The sequence below is a fragment of the Salmo trutta genome, chromosome 16, assembly GCF_901001165.1.
Source record: "Salmo trutta chromosome 16, fSalTru1.1, whole genome shotgun sequence".
NCBI lineage: Eukaryota > Metazoa > Chordata > Actinopteri > Salmoniformes > Salmonidae > Salmo > Salmo trutta.
The window spans coordinates 441,946-462,168 of NC_042972.1; the positions used below are offsets into that span (position 1 = coordinate 441,946).

General features: G+C 49.5%; 1 protein-coding gene across 1 annotated transcript in view; it reads right to left on the reverse strand.

The window, feature by feature from the left end:
- Nucleotides 1–687: 687 nt before the first annotated feature.
- Nucleotides 688–20,223, reverse strand: part of efcc1 (EF-hand and coiled-coil domain containing 1) — a 73,392-nt gene continuing 53,856 nt past the window's right edge. The window contains exon 9 of the mRNA XM_029692711.1: nt 688–1,494. Coding sequence (XP_029548571.1) covers nt 995–1,494 — 500 coding nt within the window. The 3' untranslated portion in view covers nt 688–994. The remainder of the gene's footprint in view (nt 1,495–20,223) is intronic.

The window sequence follows — 20,223 nt, forward strand, 5'->3', positions numbered from 1 at the left end:
CTTCATGAAATGGGTTTCCATGGCCGAGCAGCCGCACACAAGCCTAAGATCACCATGCGCAATGCCAAGCGTCGGCTGGAGTGTTGTGAAGCTTGCCGCCATTGGACTCTGGAGCAGTGGAAATGCATTCTCTGGAGTGATGAATCAAGCTTCACCATCTGGCAGTCCAATGGATGAATCTGGGTTTGGCGGATGCCAGGAGACCTCTACCTGCCCCAATGCATAGTGCCGACTGTAAAGTTTGGTGGATGAGGTATAATGGTCTGGGGCTGTTTTTCATGGTTCGGGCTAGGCCCCTTAGTTCTAGAGAAGGGAAAGCTTAATGCTACAGATGATTCTGTGCTTCCAAGTTTGTGGCAACAGTTTGGGGAAGGCTTTTTCCTGTTTCAGCATGACAATACACCCGTGCACAAAGCGAGGTCCATACTGAAATGATTTGTCGATAACGGTGTGGAAGAACTTGACTAGCCTGCACAGAGCCCTGATCTCAACCCCATCGAACACCTTTGGGATGAATTGGAACACCGACTGTTAGCCAGACCTAATCGCCCAACATCAGTGCCCGACCTCACTAATGCTCTTGTGGCTGAATGGAAGCAAGTCCCTGCAGCAATGTTCCAACATTAGTGGAAATCCTTCCCAGAAGAGTGGAGGCTGTTATAGCAGCAAAGGTGGGACCAACTCAATACTAATGCCCATGATTTTGGAATGAGATGTTTGATGAGCAGGTGTCCACATAGTTTTGATCATGTAGCGCTGACGTGAGGAGGCTTGGACCCTGGCATTGGGAACATCTCAATTGCATGCTCCGTGCATCCTCTCTCGTCGTCTCCTCAAAACCTATTTGAGGAAAAGGTCAGAGGGGAGGGACCTCTGGGTTTGTCAATCAATGGGTTTTGAGAAGGAGACGAGGAGAGAGGACACAAGGAGTATGCAATTTAAATGTTTCCCATGCCAGGGTTCAAGCCTCCTCACCTCACTGCCCATGGGAACTTCAGTAACTACCAGTGTTGTTGAGAGACTGTGTTCTCTCCAGAGGGTTGCCGAGGGACTGTGTTCTCTCCAGAGGGTTGCCGAGGGACTGTGTTCTCTCCAGAGGGTTGCCGAGGGACTGTGTTCTCTCCAGAGGGTTGCCGAGGGACTGTGTTCTCTCCAGAGGGTTGCCGAGGGACTGTGTTCTCTCCAGAGGGTTGCCGAGGGACTGTGTTCTCTCCAGAGGGTTGCCGAGGGACTGTGTTCTCTCCAGAGGGTTGCCGAGGGACTGTGTTCTCTCCAGAGGGTTGCCGAGGGACTGTGTTCTCTCCAGAGGGTTGCCGAGGGACTTTGTTCTCTCCAGAGGGTTGCCGAGGGACTGTGTTCTCTCCAGAGGGTTGCCGAGGGACTGTGTTCTCTCCAGAGTTCCGCTGGTGGTCAAGACCTCACAGGCAGCCAAGACCTCACAGGCAGCCAGCTCGTGGTACAGAGCATTCAGCACCTCCAGGATGTGGGCTTTCCCTGAGAGAGAGGAGATAGATGGTTTATATCTATGTTATTGGTTGAAGAGACTCTGTCTGAGAGAGAGGGGAGATATATAGATGTTTTATCTCTCCTAAGGCAGTCTCTTTACCCAATAAAATATACAGTGCCAGTCAAATGTTTGGACAAACCTACTCATTCAAGGGTTCCTTTTTTTTATTTGTACTATTTTCTACATTGTAGAATAATAGCGAAGACATCAAAACTATGAAATAACACATATGGAATCATATAGCAACCAAAAAAGTGTTAAACAAATCAAAATGTATTTTACATTTGAGATTCTTCAAAGTAGCCACCCTTTGCCTTGATGACAGCTTTGCACGCTCTTGGCATTCTCTCAACCAGCGTCATGAGGTAGTCACTTGGAATGCATTTCAATGAACAGGTGTGCCTTTGTTAAAAGTTAATTTGTGGAATTTCTTTACTTAATGCGTTTGAGCCAATCAGATGTGTGACAAGGTAGGGGTGGTATACAGAAGATAGCCCTATTTGGTAAAATATCAAGTCCATATTATGGCAAGAACAGCTCAAATAAGGAAAGAGAAATGACAGTCCATCATTACTTTAAGACATGAAGGTCAGTCAATCCAGAGAATTTAAGAACTTTGAAAGTTTCTTCAAGTGCAGTCGCAAAAACCATCAAGCGCTATGATGAAACTGGCTCTCATGAGGACCGCCACAGGAAAGGAAGACCCAGAGTTACCTATGCTGCCGAGGCTATGTTCATTAGAGTTACCAGCCTCAGAAATTGCAGCCCAAATAAATGCTTCACAGAGTTCAAGTAACAAACACATTTCAACATCAGCTGTTCAGAGGAGACTGCATGAATCAGGCGTTCATGGTGGAATTTCTGCAAAGAAACCACTGCTAAAGGACACCAATAAGAAGAAGAAGACTTGCTTGGGCCAAGAAACACCAGCAATGGATATTAGATCGGTGGAAATCTGTCCTTTGGTTTGGTGAGTCCATGATTTCAGATTTTTGGTTCCAACCGCTGTGTCTTTGTGAGACGCAGAGTAGGTGAAAGGATGATCTCTGCATGTGTGGTTCCCACCGTGAAGCATGGAGGAGGAGGTGTGATGGTGTGGGGGTGATTTACTGGTGACACTGTGGGTGAGTTATTTAGAATTCAAGGCACACTTAACCAGCATGGCTACCACAGCATTCTGCAGAGATACGCCATACCATCTGGTTTGCGCTTAGTGGGACTATCATTTTTTTTTCAACAGGACAATGACCCAACACACCTCCAGGCTGTGTAAGGGCTATTTGACCAAGAAGGAGAGTAATGGAGTGCTGCATCAGATGACCTGGTCTCCACAATCACCCGACATCAACCCAATTGAGATGGTTTGGGATGAGTTGGACCGCAGACTAAAGGAAAAGCAGCCAACAAGTGTTCAGTTTAGAACATCTACATAAGTTCAGCAATTGCATTCTTCTCATATTACTCTGTAGGCTACTCAGTATCAGAAGAGTGGCATCCTCCATCTCCCGTGTGGAGCAGCGGTTTAAGGCACTGCATCTCAGTGCTTTAGGCGTCACTACAGACCCTGGTTCTAATCCAGGCTGTATCACAACCAGCCGTAATTGGTAGTCCCATAAGGCAGTACACAATTGGGCCAGTGTCGTCCGGGTTTGGCCGGTGTAGGCCGTCATTGTAAATAAGAATTTGTTCTTAACTGCATTCCTAGTTAAATATAAGTTAAATACAAATAAAAAACATCTGCCTATAGCTATTGACCTCTGCCTGCTGGACCCATGAGGCAAAATGTTATATCCATGATGCAGTGTCATGCACTCCACACTTTCTGTCTGCACCTGTACATAACCTGGAATACATTACATAGATGGAAGGGATTTCATCACCCACTGGAGACTTGAAGAAGGAACCTCACCCAGAGAGCTGAACATGTCAGTGTGGTAGACAGACAGAACCTCACCCAGAGAGATGAACATGTCAGTGTGTTAGACAGGCAGAACCTCACCCAGAGAGCTGAACATGTCAGTGTGGTAGACAGACAGAACCTCACCCAGAGAGCTGTACATGTCAGTGTGGTTAGGCAGACAGAACCTCACCCAGAGAGCTGTACATGTCAGTGTGGTTAGACAGACAGAACCTCACCCAGAGAGCTGTACATGTCAGTGTGGTTAGACAGAACCTCACCCAGAGAGCTGTACATGTCAGTGTGGTTAGACAGACAGAACCTCACCCAGAGAGCTGTACATGTCAGTGTGGTAGACAGAACCTCACCCAGAGAGCTGAACATGTCAGTGTGTTAGACAGACAGAACCTCACCCAGAGAGCTGAACATGTCAGTGTGGTAGACAGACAGAATCTCACCCAGAGAGCTCTACATGTCAGTGTGGTAGACAGACAGAACCTCACCCAGAGAGCTGTACATGTCAGTGTGGTAGACAGGCAGAACCTCACCCAGAGAGCTGAACATGTCAGTGTGTTAGACAGACAGAACCTCACCCAGAGAGCTGAACATGTCAGTGTGGTAGACAGACAGAATCTCACCCAGAGAGCTCTACATGTCAGTGTGGTAGACAGACAGAACCTCACCCAGAGAGCTGTACATGTCAGTGTGTTAGACAGACAGAACCTCACCCAGAGAGCTGTACATGTCAGTGTGGTAGACAGACAGAACCTTACCCAGAGAGCTGAACATGTCAGTGTGGTAGACAGAACCTCACCCAGAGAGCTGAACATGTCAGTGTGGTAGACAGAACCTCACCCAGAGAGCTGAACATGTTAGTGTGGTAGACAGACAGAACCTCACCCAGAGAGCTGTACATGTCAGGCTGTTAGACAGAACCTCACCCAGAGAGCTGAACATGTCAGTGTGGTAGACAGAACCTCACCCAGAGAGCTGTACATGTCAGTGTGGTAGACAGAACCTCACCCAGAGAGCTGAACATGTCAGTGTGGTAGTTAGAAACTCACCCAGCGAGCTGAACATGTCAGTGTGTTAGACAGACAGAACCTCACCCAGAGAGCTGTACATGTCAGTGTGGTAGACAGACAGAACCTCACCCAGAGAGCTGTACATGTCAGTGTGGTAGACAGAACCTCACCCAGAGAGCTGAACATGTCAGTGTGGTAGTTAGAAACTCACCCAGCGAGCTGAACATGTCAGTGTGTTAGACAGACAGAACCTCACCCAGAGAGCTGTACATGTCAGTGTGTTAGACAGACAGAACCTCACCCAGAGAGCTGAACATGTCAGTGTGGTAGACAGAACCTCACCCAGAGAGCGGTACATGTCAGTGTGGTAGACAGAACCTCACCCAAAGAGCTGTACATGTCAGTGTGGTAGACAGAACGTCACCCAGAGAGCTGTACATGTCAGTGTGGTTAGACAGACAGAACCTCACCCAGAAAGCTGTACATGTCAGTGTGGTTAGACAGACAGAACCTCACCCAGAAAGCTGTACATGTCAGTGTGGTTAGACAGACAGAACCTCACCCAGAGAGCTGTACATGTCAGTGTGGTAGACAGAACCTCACCCAGAGAGCTGTACATGTCAGTGTGGTTAGACAGACAGAACCTCACCCAGAGAGCAGTACATGTCAGTGTGGTAGACAGAACCTCACCCAGAGAGCTGTACATGTCAGTGTGGTTAGACAGACAGAACCTCACCCAGAGAGCTGTACATGTCAGTGTGGTAGACAGAACCTCACCCAGAGAGCTGAACATGTCAGTGTGTTAGACAGACAGAACCTCACCCAGAGAGCTGAACATGTCAGTGTGGTAGACAGACAGAATCTCACCCAGAGAGCTCTACATGTCAGTGTGGTAGACAGACAGAACCTCACCCAGAGAGCTGTACATGTCAGTGTGTTAGACAGACAGAACCTCACCCAGAGAGCTGTACATGTCAGTGTGGTAGACAGACAGAACCTCACCCAGAGAGCTGTACATGTCAGTGTGGTAGACAGAACCTCACACAGAGAGCTGAACATGTCAGTGTGGTAGTTAGAAACTCACCCAGCGAGCTGAACATGTCAGTGTGTTAGACAGACAGAACATCACCCAGAGAGCTGAACATGTCAGTGTGTTAGACAGGCAGAACCTCACCCAGAGAGCTGAACATGTCAGTGTGTTAGACAGAACCTCACCCAGAGAGCTGAACAAGTCAGTGTGTTAGACAGACAGAACCTCACCCAGAGAGCTGAACATGTCAGTGTGGTAGACAGAACCTCACCCAGAGAGCTGTACATGTCAGTGTGGTTAGACAGACAGAACCTCACCCAGAGAGCTGTACATGTCAGTGTGGTAGACAGAACCTCACCCAGAGAGCTGAACATGTCAGTGTGTTAGACAGACAGAACCTCACCCAGAGAGCTGAACATGTCAGTGTGGTAGACAGACAGAATCTCACCCAGAGAGCTCTACATGTCAGTGTGGTAGACAGACAGAACCTCACCCAGAGAGCTGTACATGTCAGTGTGTTAGACAGACAGAACCTCACCCAGAGAGCTATACATGTCAGTGTGGTAGACAGACAGAACCTTACCCAGAGAGCTGAACATGTCAGTGTGGTAGACAGAACCTCACCCAGAGAGCTGAACATGTCAGTGTGGTAGACAGAACCTCACCCAGAGAGCTGAACATGTTAGTGTGGTAGACAGACAGAACCTCACCCAGAGAGCTGTACATGTCAGGCTGTTAGACAGAACCTCACCCAGAGAGCTGAACATGTCAGTGTGGTAGACAGAACCTCACCCAGAGAGCTGTACATGTCAGGCTGTTAGACAGAACCTCACCCAGAGAGCTGAACATGTCAGTGTGGTAGACAGAACCTCACCCAGAGAGCTGTACATGTCAGTGTGTTAGACAGACAGAACCTCACCCAGAGAGCTGTACATGTCAGTGTGGTAGACAGACAGAACCTCACCCAGAGAGCTGTACATGTCAGTGTGGTAGACAGAACCTCACCCAGAGAGCTGAACATGTCAGTGTGGTAGTTAGAAACTCACCCAGCGAGCTGAACATGTCAGTGTGTTAGACAGACAGAACCTCACCCAGAGAGCTGAACATGTCAGTGTGTTAGACAGGCAGAACCTCACCCAGAGAGCTGTACATGTCAGTGTGGTAGACAGACAGAACCTCACCCAGAGAGCTGAACATGTCAGTGTGTTAGACAAAACCTCACCCAGAGAGCTGAACATGTCAGTGTGTTAGACAGACAGAACCTCACCCAGAGAGCTGAACATGTCAGTGTGGTAGACAGAACCTCACCCAGAGAGCAGTACATGTCAGTGTGGTAGACAGAACCTCACCCAAAGAGCTGTACATGTCAGTGTGGTAGACAGAACGTCACCCAGAGAGCTGTACATGTCAGTGTGGTTAGACAGACAGAACCTCACCCAGAAAGCTGTACATGTCAGTGTGGTTAGACAGACAGAACCTCACCCAGAGAGCTGTACATGTCAGTGTGGTAGACAGAACCTCACCCAGAGAGCTGTACATGTCAGTGTGGTTAGACAGACAGAACCTCACCCAGAGAGCAGTACATGTCAGTGTGGTAGACAGAACCTCACCCAGAGAGCTGTACATGTCAGTGTGGTTAGACAGACAGAACCTCACCCAGAGAGCTGTACATGTCAGTGTGGTAGACAGAACCTCACCCAGAGAGCTGAACATGTCAGTGTGTTAGACAGACAGAACCTCACCCAGAGAGCTGAACATGTCAGTGTGGTAGACAGACAGAATCTCACCCAGAGAGCTCTAGATGTCAGTGTGGTAGACAGACAGAACCTCACCCAGAGAGCTGTACATGTCAGTGTGTTAGACAGACAGAACCTCACCCAGAGAGCTGTACATGTCAGTGTGGTAGACAGACAGAACCTCACCCAGAGAGCTGTACATGTCAGTGTGGTAGACAGAACCTCACACAGAGAGCTGAACATGTCAGTGTGGTAGTTAGAAACTCACCCAGCGAGCTGAACATGTCAGTGTGTTAGACAGACAGAACATCACCCAGAGAGCTGAACATGTCAGTGTGTTAGACAGGCAGAACCTCACCCAGAGAGCTGTACATGTCAGTGTGGTAGACAGACAGAACCTCACCCAGAGAGCTGAACATGTCAGTGTGTTAGACAGAACCTCACCCAGAGAGCTGAACAAGTCAGTGTGTTAGACAGACAGAACCTCACCCAGAGAGCTGAACATGTCAGTGTGGTAGACAGAACCTCACCCAGAGAGCGGTACATGTCAGTGTGGTAGACAGAACCTCACCCAAAGAGCTGTACATGTCAGTGTGGTAGACAGAACCTCACCCAGAGAGCTGTACATGTCAGTGTGGTTAGACAGACAGAACCTCACCCAGAAAGCTGTACATGTCAGTGTGGTTAGACAGACAGAACCTCACCCAGAAAGCTGTACATGTCAGTGTGGTTAGACAGACAGAACCTCACCCAGAGAGCTGTACATGTCAGTGTGGTTAGACAGACCCTCACCCAGAGAGCTGTACATGTCAGTGTGGTTAGACAGACAGAACCTCACCCAGAGAGCTGTACATGTCAGTGTGGTAGACAGAACCTCACCCAGAGAGCTGTACATGTCAGTGTGGTTAGACAGACAGAACCTCACCCAGAGAGCTGTACATGTCAGTGTGGTAGACAGACAGAACCTCACCCAGAGAGCTGTACATGTCAGTGTGGTAGACAGAACCTCACACAGAGAGCTGAACATGTCAGTGTGGTAGTTAGAAACTCACCCAGCGAGCTGAACATGTCAGTGTGTTAGACAGACAGAACATCACCCAGAGAGCTGAACATGTCAGTGTGTTAGACAGGCAGAACCTCACCCAGAGAGCTGTACATGTCAGTGTGGTAGACAGACAGAACATCACCCAGAGAGCTGAACATGTCAGTGTGTTAGACAGAACCTCACCCAGAGAGCTGAACAAGTCAGTGTGTTAGACAGACAGAACCTCACCCAGAGAGCTGAACATGTCAGTGTGGTAGACAGAACCTCACCCAGAGAGCGGTACATGTTAGTGTGGTAGACAGAACCTCACCCAAAGAGCTGTACATGTCAGTGTGGTAGACAGAACCTCACCCAGAGAGCTGTACATGTCAGTGTGGTTAGACAGACAGAACCTCACCCAGAAAGCTGTACATGTCAGTGTGGTTAGACAGACAGAACCTCACCCAGAAAGCTGTACATGTCAGTGTGGTTAGACAGACAGAACCTCACCCAGAGAGCTGTACATGTCAGTGTGGTTAGACAGACCCTCACCCAGAGAGCTGTACATGTCAGTGTGGTTAGACAGACAGAACCTCACCCAGAGAGCTGTACATGTCAGTGTGGTAGACAGAACCTCACCCAGAGAGCTGTACATGTCAGTGTGGTTAGACAGACAGAACCTCACCCAGAGAGCTGTACATGTCAGTGTGGTAGACAGAACCTCACCCAGAGAGCTGAACATGTCAGTGTGTTAGACAGACAGAACCTCACCCAGAGAGCTGAACATGTCAGTGTGGTAGACAGACAGAATCTCACCCAGAGAGCTCTACATGTCAGTGTGGTAGACAGACAGAACCTCACCCAGAGAGCTGTACATGTCAGTGTGTTAGACAGACAGAACCTCACCCAGAGAGCTGTACATGTCAGTGTGGTAGACATACAGAACCTTACCCAGAGAGCTGAACATGTCAGTGTGGTAGACAGAACCTCACCCAGAGAGCTGAACATGTCAGTGTGGTAGACAGAACCTCACCCAGAGAGCTGAACATGTCAGTGTGGTAGACAGAACCTCACCCAGAGAGCTGTACATGTCAGTGTGTTAGACAGACAGAACCTCACCCAGAGAGCTGTACATGTCAGTGTGGTAGACAGACAGAACCTCACCCAGAGATCTGTACATGTCAGTGTGGTAGACAGAACCTCACCCAGAGAGCTGAACATGTCAGTGTGGTAGTTAGAAACTCACCCAGCGAGCTGAACATGTCAGTGTGTTAGACAGACAGAACCTCACCCAGAGAGCTGTACATGTCAGTGTGGTAGACAGACAGAACCTCACCCAGAGAGCTGAACATGTCAGTGTGGTAGACAGAACCTCACCCAGAGAGCGGTACATGTCAGTGTGGTAGACAGAACCTCACCCAGAGAGCTGTACATGTCAGTGTGGTTAGACAGACAGAACCTCACCCAGAGAGCTGTACATGTCAGTGTGGTTAGACAGACAGAACCTCAGCCAGAGAGCTGTACATGTCAGTGTGGTAGACAGAACCTCACCCAGAGAGCTGAACATGTCAGTGTGGTAGACAGACAGAACCTCACCCAGAGAGCTGTACATGTCAGGCTGTTAGACAGAACCTCACCCAGAGAGCTGAACATGTCAGTGTGGTAGACAGAACCTCACCCAGAGAGCTGTACATGTCAGTGTGTTAGACAGAGAGAACCTCACCCAGAGAGCTGTACATGTCAGTGTGGTAGACAGACAGAACCTCACCCAGAGAGCTGTACATGTCAGTGTCGTAGACAGAACCTCACCCAGAGAGCTGAACATGTCAGTGTGTTAGACAGAACCTCACCCAGAGAGCTGTACATGTCAGTGTGTCAGACAGACAGAACCTCACCCAGAGAGCTGTACATGTCAGTGTGGTAGACAGAACCTCACCCAGAGAGCTGTACATGTCAGTGTGTCAGACAGACAGAACCTCACCCAGAGAGCTGTACATGTCAGTGTGGTTAGACAGACAGAATCTCACCCAGAGAGCTGAACATGTCAGTGTGGTTAGACAGACAGAACCTCACCCAGAGAGCTGTACATGTCAGTGTCGGAGACAGAACCTCACCCAGAGAGCTGTACATGTCAGTGTGGTTAGACAGAACCTCACCCAGAGAGCTGAACATGTCAGTGTGGTAGACAGACAGAACCTCACCCAGAGAGCTGAACATGTCAGTGTGTTAGACAGAACCTCACCCAGAGAGCTGTACATGTCAGAGTGGTTAGACAGAACCTCACCCAGAGAGCTGTACATGTCAGTGTGGTTAGACAGACAGAACCTCACCCAGAGAGCTGTACATGTTAGTGTGGTTAGACAGACAGAACCTCACCCAGAGAGCTGTACATGTCAGTGTGGTTAGACAGACAGAACTTCACCCAGAGAGCTGAACATGTCAGTGTGGTTAGACAGACAGAACCTCACCCAGAGAGCTGTACATGTCAGTGTGGTTAGACAGAACCTCACCCAGAGAGCTGAACATGTCAGTGTGGTAGACAGACAGAACCTCACCCAGAGAGCTGAACATGTCAGTGTGTTAGACAGAACCTCACCCAGAGAGCTGTACATGTCAGTGTGGTTAGACAGACAGAACCTCACCCAGAGAGCTGTACATGTCAGTGTGGTTAGACAGACAGAACCTCACCCAGAGAGCTGTACATGTCAGTGTGGTTAGACAGACAGAACCTCACCCAGAGAGCTGTACATGTCAGTGTGGTTAGACAGACAGAACTTCACCCAGAGAGCTGAACATGTCAGTGTGGTTAGACAGACAGAACCTCACCCAGAGAGCTGAACATGTCAGTGTGGTTAGACAGACAGAACCTCACCCAGAGAGCTGTACAAGTCAGTGTGGTTAGACAGACAGAACCTCACCCAGAGAGCTGAACATGTCAGTGTGGTTAGACAGACAGAAACTCACCCAGAGAGCTATACATGTCAGTGTCGTAGACAGAACCTCACCCAGAGAGCTGTACATGTCAGTGTGGTTAGACAGAACCTCACCCAGAGAGCTGTACATGTCAGTGTGGTAGACAGACAGAACCTCACCCAGAGAGCTGTACATGTCAGTGTGTCAGACAGACAGAACCTCACCCAGAGAGCTGTACATGTCAGTGTGGTAGACAGAACCTCACCCAGAGAGCTGTACATGTCAGTGTGTCAGACAGACAGAACCTCACCCAGAGAGCTGTACATGTCAGTGTGGTTAGACAGACAGAACCTCACCCAGAGAGCTGAACATGTCAGTGTGGTTAGACAGACAGAACCTCACCCAGAGAGCTGTACATGTCAGTGTAGTTAGACAGACAGAACCTCACCCAGAGAGCTTTACATGTCAGTGTGGTAGACAGAACCTCACCCAGAGAGCTGTACATGTCAGTGTGTTAGACAGAACCTCACCCAGAGAGCTGTACATGTCAGTGTGGTTAGACAGACAGAACCTCACCCAAAGAGCTGAACATGTCAGTGTGGTTAGACAGACAGAACCTCACCCAGAGAGCTGAACATGTCAGTGTGGTTAGACAGACAGAACCTCACCCAGAGAGCTGAACATCTCAGTGTGGTTAGACAGAGCCTCACCCAGAGAGCTGAACATGTCAGTGTGGTTAGACAGACAGAACCTCACCCAGAGAGCTGAACATGTCAGTGTGGTTAGACAGACAGAACCTCACCCAGAGAGCTGAACATCTCAGTGTGGTTAGACAGAACCCCACCCAGAGAGCTGTACTTGTCAGTGTGGTTAGACAGAACCTCACCCAGAGAGCTGTACATGTCAGTGTGGTAGACAGACAGAACTTCACCCAGAGAGCTGAACATGTCAGTGTGTTAGACATAACCTCACCCAGAGAGCTGTACATGTCAGTGTGGTTAGACAGAACCTCACCCAGAGAGCTGTACATGTCAGTGTGGTAGACAGACAGAACCTCACCCAGAGAGCTGTACATGTCAGTGTGGTAGACAGACAGAACCTCACCCAGAGAGCTGTACATGTCAGGGTGGTAGACAGACAGAACCTCACCCAGGGAGCTGTACATGTCAGTGTGGTAGACAGACAGAACCTCACCCAGAGAGCTGAACATGTCAGTGTGTTAGACAGAACCTCACCCAGAGAGCTGTACATGTCAGTGTGGTAGACAGAACCTCACCCAGAGAGCTGAACATGTCAGTGTGGTAGACAGAATCTCACCCAGAGAGCTGTACATGTCAGTGTGGTTAGACAAACAGAACCTCACCCAGAGAGCTGTACATGTCAGTGTGGTAGACAGACAGAACCTCACCCAGAGAGCTGTACATGTCAGTGTGTTAGACAGGACCTCACCCAGAGAGCTGAACATGTCAGTGTGGTAGACAGACAGAACCTCACCCAGAGAGCTGAACATGTCAGTGTGGTAGACAGAACCTCACCCAGAGAGCTGAACATGTCAGTGTGTTAGACAGACAGAACCTCACCCAGAGAGCTGAACATGTCAGTGTGGTAGACAGAACCTCACCCAGAGAGCTGAACATATCAGTGTGGTAGACAGACAGAACCTCACCCAGAGAGCTGTACATGTCATTGTGGTAGACAGACAGAACCTCACCCAGAGAGCTGTACATGTCAGTGTGGTAGACAGACAGAACCTCACCCAGAGAGCTGTACATGTCAGTGTGGTAAACAGACAGAACCTCACCCAGAGAGCTGTACATGTCAGTGTGGTTAGACAGACAGAACCTCACCCAGAGAGCTGTACATGTCAGTGTGTTAGACAGAACCTCACCCAGAGAGCTGAACATGTCAGTGTGGTAGACAGAACCTCACCCAGAGAGCTGTACATGTCAGTGTGGTAGACAGAACCTCACCCAGAGAGCTGTACATGTCAGTGTGTCAGACAGACAGAACCTCACCCAGAGAGCTGAACATGTCAGTGTGGTTAGACAGACAGAACCTCACCCAGAGAGCTGTACATGTCAGTGTAGTTAGACAGACAGAACCTCACCCAGAGAGCTTTACATGTCAGTGTGGTAGACAGAACCTCACCCAGAGAGCTGTACATGTCAGTGTGTTAGACAGAACCTCACCCAGAGAGCTGTACATGTCAGTGTGGTTAGACAGACAGAACCTCACCCAAAGAGCTGAACATGTCAGTGTGGTTAGACAGACAGAACCTCACCCAGAGAGCTGAACATGTCAGTGTGGTTAGACAGAACCTCACCCAGAGAGCTGAACATGTCAGTGTGGTTAGACAGACAGAACCTCACCCAGAGAGCTGAACATCTCAGTGTGGTTAGACAGAACCCCACCCAGAGAGCTGTACTTGTCAGTGTGGTTAGACAGAACCTCACCCAGAGAGCTGTACATGTCAGTGTGGTAGACAGACAGAACTCCACCCAGAGAGCTGAACATGTCAGTGTGTTAGACATAACCTCACCCAGAGAGCTGTACATGTCAGTGTGGTTAGACAGAACCTCACCCAGAGAGCTGTACATGTCAGTGTGGTAGACAGACAGAACCTCACCCAGAGAGCTGTACATGTCAGTGTGGTAGACAGACAGAAGCTCACCCAGAGAGCTGTACATGTCAGGGTGGTAGACAGACAGAACCTCACCCAGGGAGCTGTACATGTCAGTGTGGTAGACAGACAGAACCTCACCCAGAGAGCTGAACATGTCAGTGTGTTAGACAGAACCTCACCCAGAGAGCTGTACATGTCAGTGTGGTAGACAGAACCTCACCCAGAGAGCTGAACATGTCAGTGTGGTAGACAGAATCTCACCCAGAGAGCTGTACATGTCAGTGTGGTTAGACAAACAGAACCTCACCCAGAGAGCTGTACATGTCAGTGTGGTAGACAGACAGAACCTCACCCAGAGAGCTGTACATGTCAGTGTGTTAGACAGGACCTCACCCAGAGAGCTGAACATGTCAGTGTGGTAGACAGACAGAACCTCACCCAGAGAGCTGAACATGTCAGTGTGGTAGACAGAACCTCACCCAGAGAGCTGAACATGTCAGTGTGTTAGACAGACAGAACCTCACCCAGAGAGCTGAACATGTCAGTGTGGTAGACAGAACCTCACCCAGAGAGCTGAACATATCAGTGTGGTAGACAGACAGAACCTCACCCAGAGAGCTGTACATGTCAGTGTGGTAGACAGACAGAACCTCACCCAGAGAGCTGTACATGTCATTGTGGTAGACAGACAGAACCTCACCCAGAGAGCTGTACATGTCAGTGTGGTAGACAGACAGAACCTCACCCAGAGAGCTGTACATGTCAGTGTGGTAGACAGACAGAACCTCACCCAGAGAGCTGTACATGTCAGTGTGGTTAGACAGACAGAACCTCACCCAGAGAGCTGTACATGTCAGTGTGTTAGACAGAACCTCACCCAGAGAGCTGAACATGTCAGTGTGGTAGACAGAACCTCACCCAGAGAGCTGTACATGTCAGTGTGGTAGACAGAATCTCACCCAGAGAGCTGAACATGTCAGTGTGGTAGACAGAACCTCACCCAGAGAGCTGTACATGTCAGTGTGTTAGACAGAACCTCACCCAGAGAGCTGTACATGTCAGTGTGTTAGACAGACAGAACCTCAGCCAGAGAGCTGAACATTTCAGTGTGTTAGACAGAACCTCACCCAGAGAGCTGAACATGTCAGTGTGGTAGACAGAACCTCACCCAGAGAGCTGTACATGTCAGTGTGGTAGACAGAACCTCACCCAGAGAGCTGTACATGTCAGTGTGGTAGACAGACAGAACCTCACCCAGAGAGCTGAACATGTCAGTGTGTTAGACAGAACCTCACCCAGAGAGCTGTACATGTCAGTGTGGTAGACAGAACCTCACCCAGAGAGCTGAACATGTCAGTGTGGTAGACAGAATCTCACCCAGAGAGCTGTACATGTCAGTGTGGTTAGACAAACAGAACCTCACCCAGAGAGCTGTACATGTCATTGTGGTAGACAGACAGAACCTCACCCAGAGAGCTGTACATGTCAGTGTGGTAGACAGACAGAACCTCACCCAGAGAGCTGTACATGTCAGTGTGTTAGACAGGACCTCACCCAGAGAGCTGAACATGTCAGTGTGGTAGACAGACAGAACCTCACCCAGAGAGCTGAACATGTCAGTGTGGTAGACAGACAGAACCTCACCCAGAGAGCTGTACATGTCAGTGTGGTAGACAGACAGAACCTCACCCAGAGAGCTGTACATGTCATTGTGGTAGACAGACAGAACCTCACCCAGAGAGCTGTACATGTCAGTGTGGTAGACAGACAGAACCTCACCCAGAGAGCTGTACATGTCAGTGTGGTTAGACAGACAGAACCTCACCCAGAGAGCTGTACATGTCAGTGTGTTAGACAGAACCTCACCCAGAGAGCTGAACATGTCAGTGTGTCAGACAGACAGAACCTCACCCAGAGAGCTGTACATGTCAGTGTGGTAGACAGAACCTCACCCAGAGAGCTGTACATGTCAGTGTGTCAGACAGACAGAACCTCACCCAGAGAGCTGTACATGTCAGTGTGGTTAGACAGACAGAATCTCACCCAGAGAGCTGAACATGTCAGTGTGGTTAGACAGACAGAACCTCACCCAGAGAGCTGTACATGTCAGTGTCGGAGACAGAACCTCACCCAGAGAGCTGTACATGTCAGTGTGGTTAGACAGAACCTCACCCAGAGAGCTGAACATGTCAGTGTGGTAGACAGACAGAACCTCACCCAGAGAGCTGAACATGTCAGTGTGTTAGACAGAACCTCACCCAGAGAGCTGTACATGTCAGAGTGGTTAGACAGAACCTCACCCAGAGAGCTGTACATGTCAGTGTGGTTAGACAGACAGAACCTCACCCAGAGAGCTGTACATGTCAGTGTGGTTAGACAGACAGAACCTCACCCAGAGAGCTGTACATGTCAGTGTGGTTAGACAGACAGAACTTCACCCAGAGAGCTGAACATGTCAGTGTGGTTAGACAGACAGAACCTCACCCAGAGAGCTGAACATGTCAGTGTGGTTAGACAGACAGAACCTCACCCAGAGAGCTGTACATGTCAGTGTAGTTAGACAGACAGAACCTCACCCAGAGAGCTTTACATGTCAGTGTGGTAGACAGAACCTCACCCAGAGAGCTGTACATGTCAGTGTGTTAGACAGAACCTCACCCAGAGAGCTGTACATGTCAGTGTGGTTAGACAGACAGAACCTCACCCAAAGAGCTGAACATGTCAGTGTGGTTAGACAGACAGAACCTCACCCAGAGAGCTGAACATGTCAGTGTGGTTAGACAGACAGAACCTCACCCAGAGAGCTGAACATCTCAGTGTGGTTAGACAGAACCTCACCCAGAGAGCTGAACATGTCAGTGTGGTTAGACAGACAGAACCTCACCCAGAGAGCTGAACATGTCAGTGTGGTTAGACAGACAGAACCTCACCCAGAGAGCTGAACATCTCAGTGTGGTTAGACAGAACCCCACCCAGAGAGCTGTACTTGTCAGTGTGGTTAGACAGAACCTCACCCAGAGAGCTGTACATGTCAGTGTGGTAGACAGACAGAACTTCACCCAGAGAGCTGAACATGTCAGTGTGTTAGACATAACCTCACCCAGAGAGCTGTACATGTCAGTGTGGTTAGACAGAACCTCACCCAGAGAGCTGTACATGTCAGTGTGGTAGACAGACAGAACCTCACCCAGAGAGCTGTACATGTCAGTGTGGTAGACAGACAGAACCTCACCCAGAGAGCTGTACATGTCAGGGTGGTAGACAGACAGAACCTCACCCAGGGAGCTGTACATGTCAGTGTGGTAGACAGACAGAACCTCACCCAGAGAGCTGAACATGTCAGTGTGTTAGACAGAACCTCACCCAGAGAGCTGTACATGTCAGTGTGGTAGACAGAACCTCACCCAGAGAGCTGAACATGTCAGTGTGGTAGACAGAATCTCACCCAGAGAGCTGTACATGTCAGTGTGGTTAGACAAACAGAACCTCACCCAGAGAGCTGTACATGTCATTGTGGTAGACAGACAGAACCTCACCCAGAGAGCTGTACATGTCAGTGTGTTAGACAGGACCTCACCCAGAGAGCTGAACATGTCAGTGTGGTAGACAGACAGAACCTCACCCAGAGAGCTGAACATGTCAGTGTGGTAGACAGAACCTCACCCAGAGAGCTGAACATGTCAGTGTGTTAGACAGACAGAACCTCACCCAGAGAGCTGAACATGTCAGTGTGGTAGACAGAACCTCACCCAGAGAGCTGAACATATCAGTGTGGTAGACAGACAGAACCTCACCCAGAGAGCTGTACATGTCAGTGTGGTAGATAGACAGAACCTCACCCAGAGAGCTGTACATGTCATTGTGGTAGACAGACAGAACCTCACCCAGAGAGCTGTACATGTCAGTGTGGTAGACAGACAGAACCTCACCCAGAGAGCTGTACATGTCAGTGTGGTAAACAGACAGAACCTCACCCAGAGAGCTGTACATGTCAGTGTGGTTAGACAGACAGAACCTCACCCAGAGAGCTGTACATGTCAGTGTGTTAGACAGAACCTCACCCAGAGAGCTGAACATGTCAGTGTGGTAGACAGAACCTCACCCAGAGAGCTGTACATGTCAGTGTGGTAGACAGAACCTCACCCAGAGAGCTGTACATGTCAGTGTGTCAGACAGACAGAACCTCACCCAGAGAGCTGAACATGTCAGTGTGGTTAGACAGACAGAACCTCACCCAGAGAGCTGTACATGTCAGTGTAGTTAGACAGACAGAACCTCACCCAGAGAGCTTTACATGTCAGTGTGGTAGACAGAACCTCACCCAGAGAGCTGTACATGTCAGTGTGTTAGACAGAACCTCACCCAGAGAGCTGTACATGTCAGTGTGGTTAGACAGACAGAACCTCACCCAAAGAGCTGAACATGTCAGTGTGGTTAGACAGACAGAACCTCACCCAGAGAGCTGAACATGTCAGTGTGGTTAGACAGACAGAACCTCACCCAGAGAGCTGAACATCTCAGTGTGGTTAGACAGACAGAACCTCACCCAGAGAGCTGAACATCTCAGTGTGGTTAGACAGAACCTCACCCAGAGAGCTGAACATGTCAGTGTGGTTAAACAGACAGAACCTCACCCAGAGAGCTGAACATCTCAGTGTGGTTAGACAGAACCCCACCCAGAGAGCTGTACTTGTCAGTGTGGTTAGACAGAACCTCACCCAGAGAGCTGTACATGTCAGTGTGGTAGACAGACAGAACTTCACCCAGAGAGCTGAACATGTCAGTGTGTTAGACATAACCTCACCCAGAGAGCTGTACATGTCAGTGTGGTTAGACAGAACCTCACCCAGAGAGCTGTACATGTCAGTGTGGTAGACAGACAGAACCTCACCCAGAGAGCTGTACATGTCAGTGTGGTAGACAGACAGAAGCTCACCCAGAGAGCTGTACATGTCAGGGTGGTAGACAGACAGAACCTCACCCAGGGAGCTGTACATGTCAGTGTGGTAGACAGACAGAACCTCACCCAGAGAGCTGAACATGTCAGTGTGTTAGACAGAACCTCACCCAGAGAGCTGTACATGTCAGTGTGGTAGACAGAACCTCACCCAGAGAGCTGAACATGTCAGTGTGGTAGACAGAATCTCACCCAGAGAGCTGTACATGTCAGTGTGGTTAGACAAACAGAACCTCACCCAGAGAGCTGTACATGTCAGTGTGGTAGACAGACAGAACCTCACCCAGAGAGCTGTACATGTCAGTGTGTTAGACAGGACCTCACCCAGAGAGCTGAACATGTCAGTGTGGTAGACAGACAGAACCTCACCCAGAGAGCTGTACATGTCAGTGTGGTAGACAGACAGAACCTCACCCAGAGAGCTGTACATGTCATTGTGGTAGACAGACAGAACCTCACCCAGAGAGCTGTACATGTCAGTGTGGTAGACAGACAGAACCTCACCCAGAGAGCTGTACATGTCAGTGTGGTAGACAGACAGAACCTCACCCAGAGAGCTGTTCATGTCAGTGTGGTTAGACAGACAGAACCTCACCCAGAGAGCTGTACATGTCAGTGTGTTAGACAGAACCTCACCCAGAGAGCTGAACATGTCAGTGTGGTAGACAGAACCTCACCCAGAGAGCTGTACATGTCAGTGTGGTAGACAGAACCTCACCCAGAGAGCTGAACATGTCAGTGTGGTAGACAGAACCTCACCCAGAGAGCTGTACATGTCAGTGTGTTAGACAGAACCTCACCCAGAGAGCTGTACATGTCAGTGTGTTAGACAGACAGAACCTCAGCCAGAGAGCTGAACATTTCAGTGTGTTAGACAGAACCTCACCCAGAGAGCTGAACATGTCAGTGTGGTAGACAGAACCTCACCCAGAGAGCTGTACATGTCAGTGTGGTAGACAGAACCTCACCCAGAGAGCTGTACATGTCAGTGTGGTAGACAGACAGAACCTCACCCAGAGAGCTGTACATGTCAGTGTGGTTAGACAGACAGAACCTCACCCAGAGAGCTGTACATGTCAGGGTGGTAGACAGACAGAACCTCACCCAGAGAGCTGAACATGTCAGTGTGGTAGACAGAACCTCACCCAGAGAGCTGAACATGTCAGTGTGTTAGACAGACAGAACCTCACCCAGAGAGCTGAACATGTCAGTGTGGTAGACAGAACCTCACCCAGAGAGCTGAACATATCAGTGTGGTAGACAGACAGAACCTCACCCAGAGAGCTGTACATGTCAGTGTGGTAGACAGACAGAACCTCACCCAGAGAGCTGTACATGTCATTGTGGTAGACAGACAGAACCTCACCCAGAGAGCTGTACATGTCAGTGTGGTAGACAGACAGAACCTCACCCAGAGAGCTGTACATGTCAGTGTGGTAGACAGACAGAACCTCACCCAGAGAGCTGTTCATGTCAGTGTGGTTAGACAGACAGAACCTCACCCAGAGAGC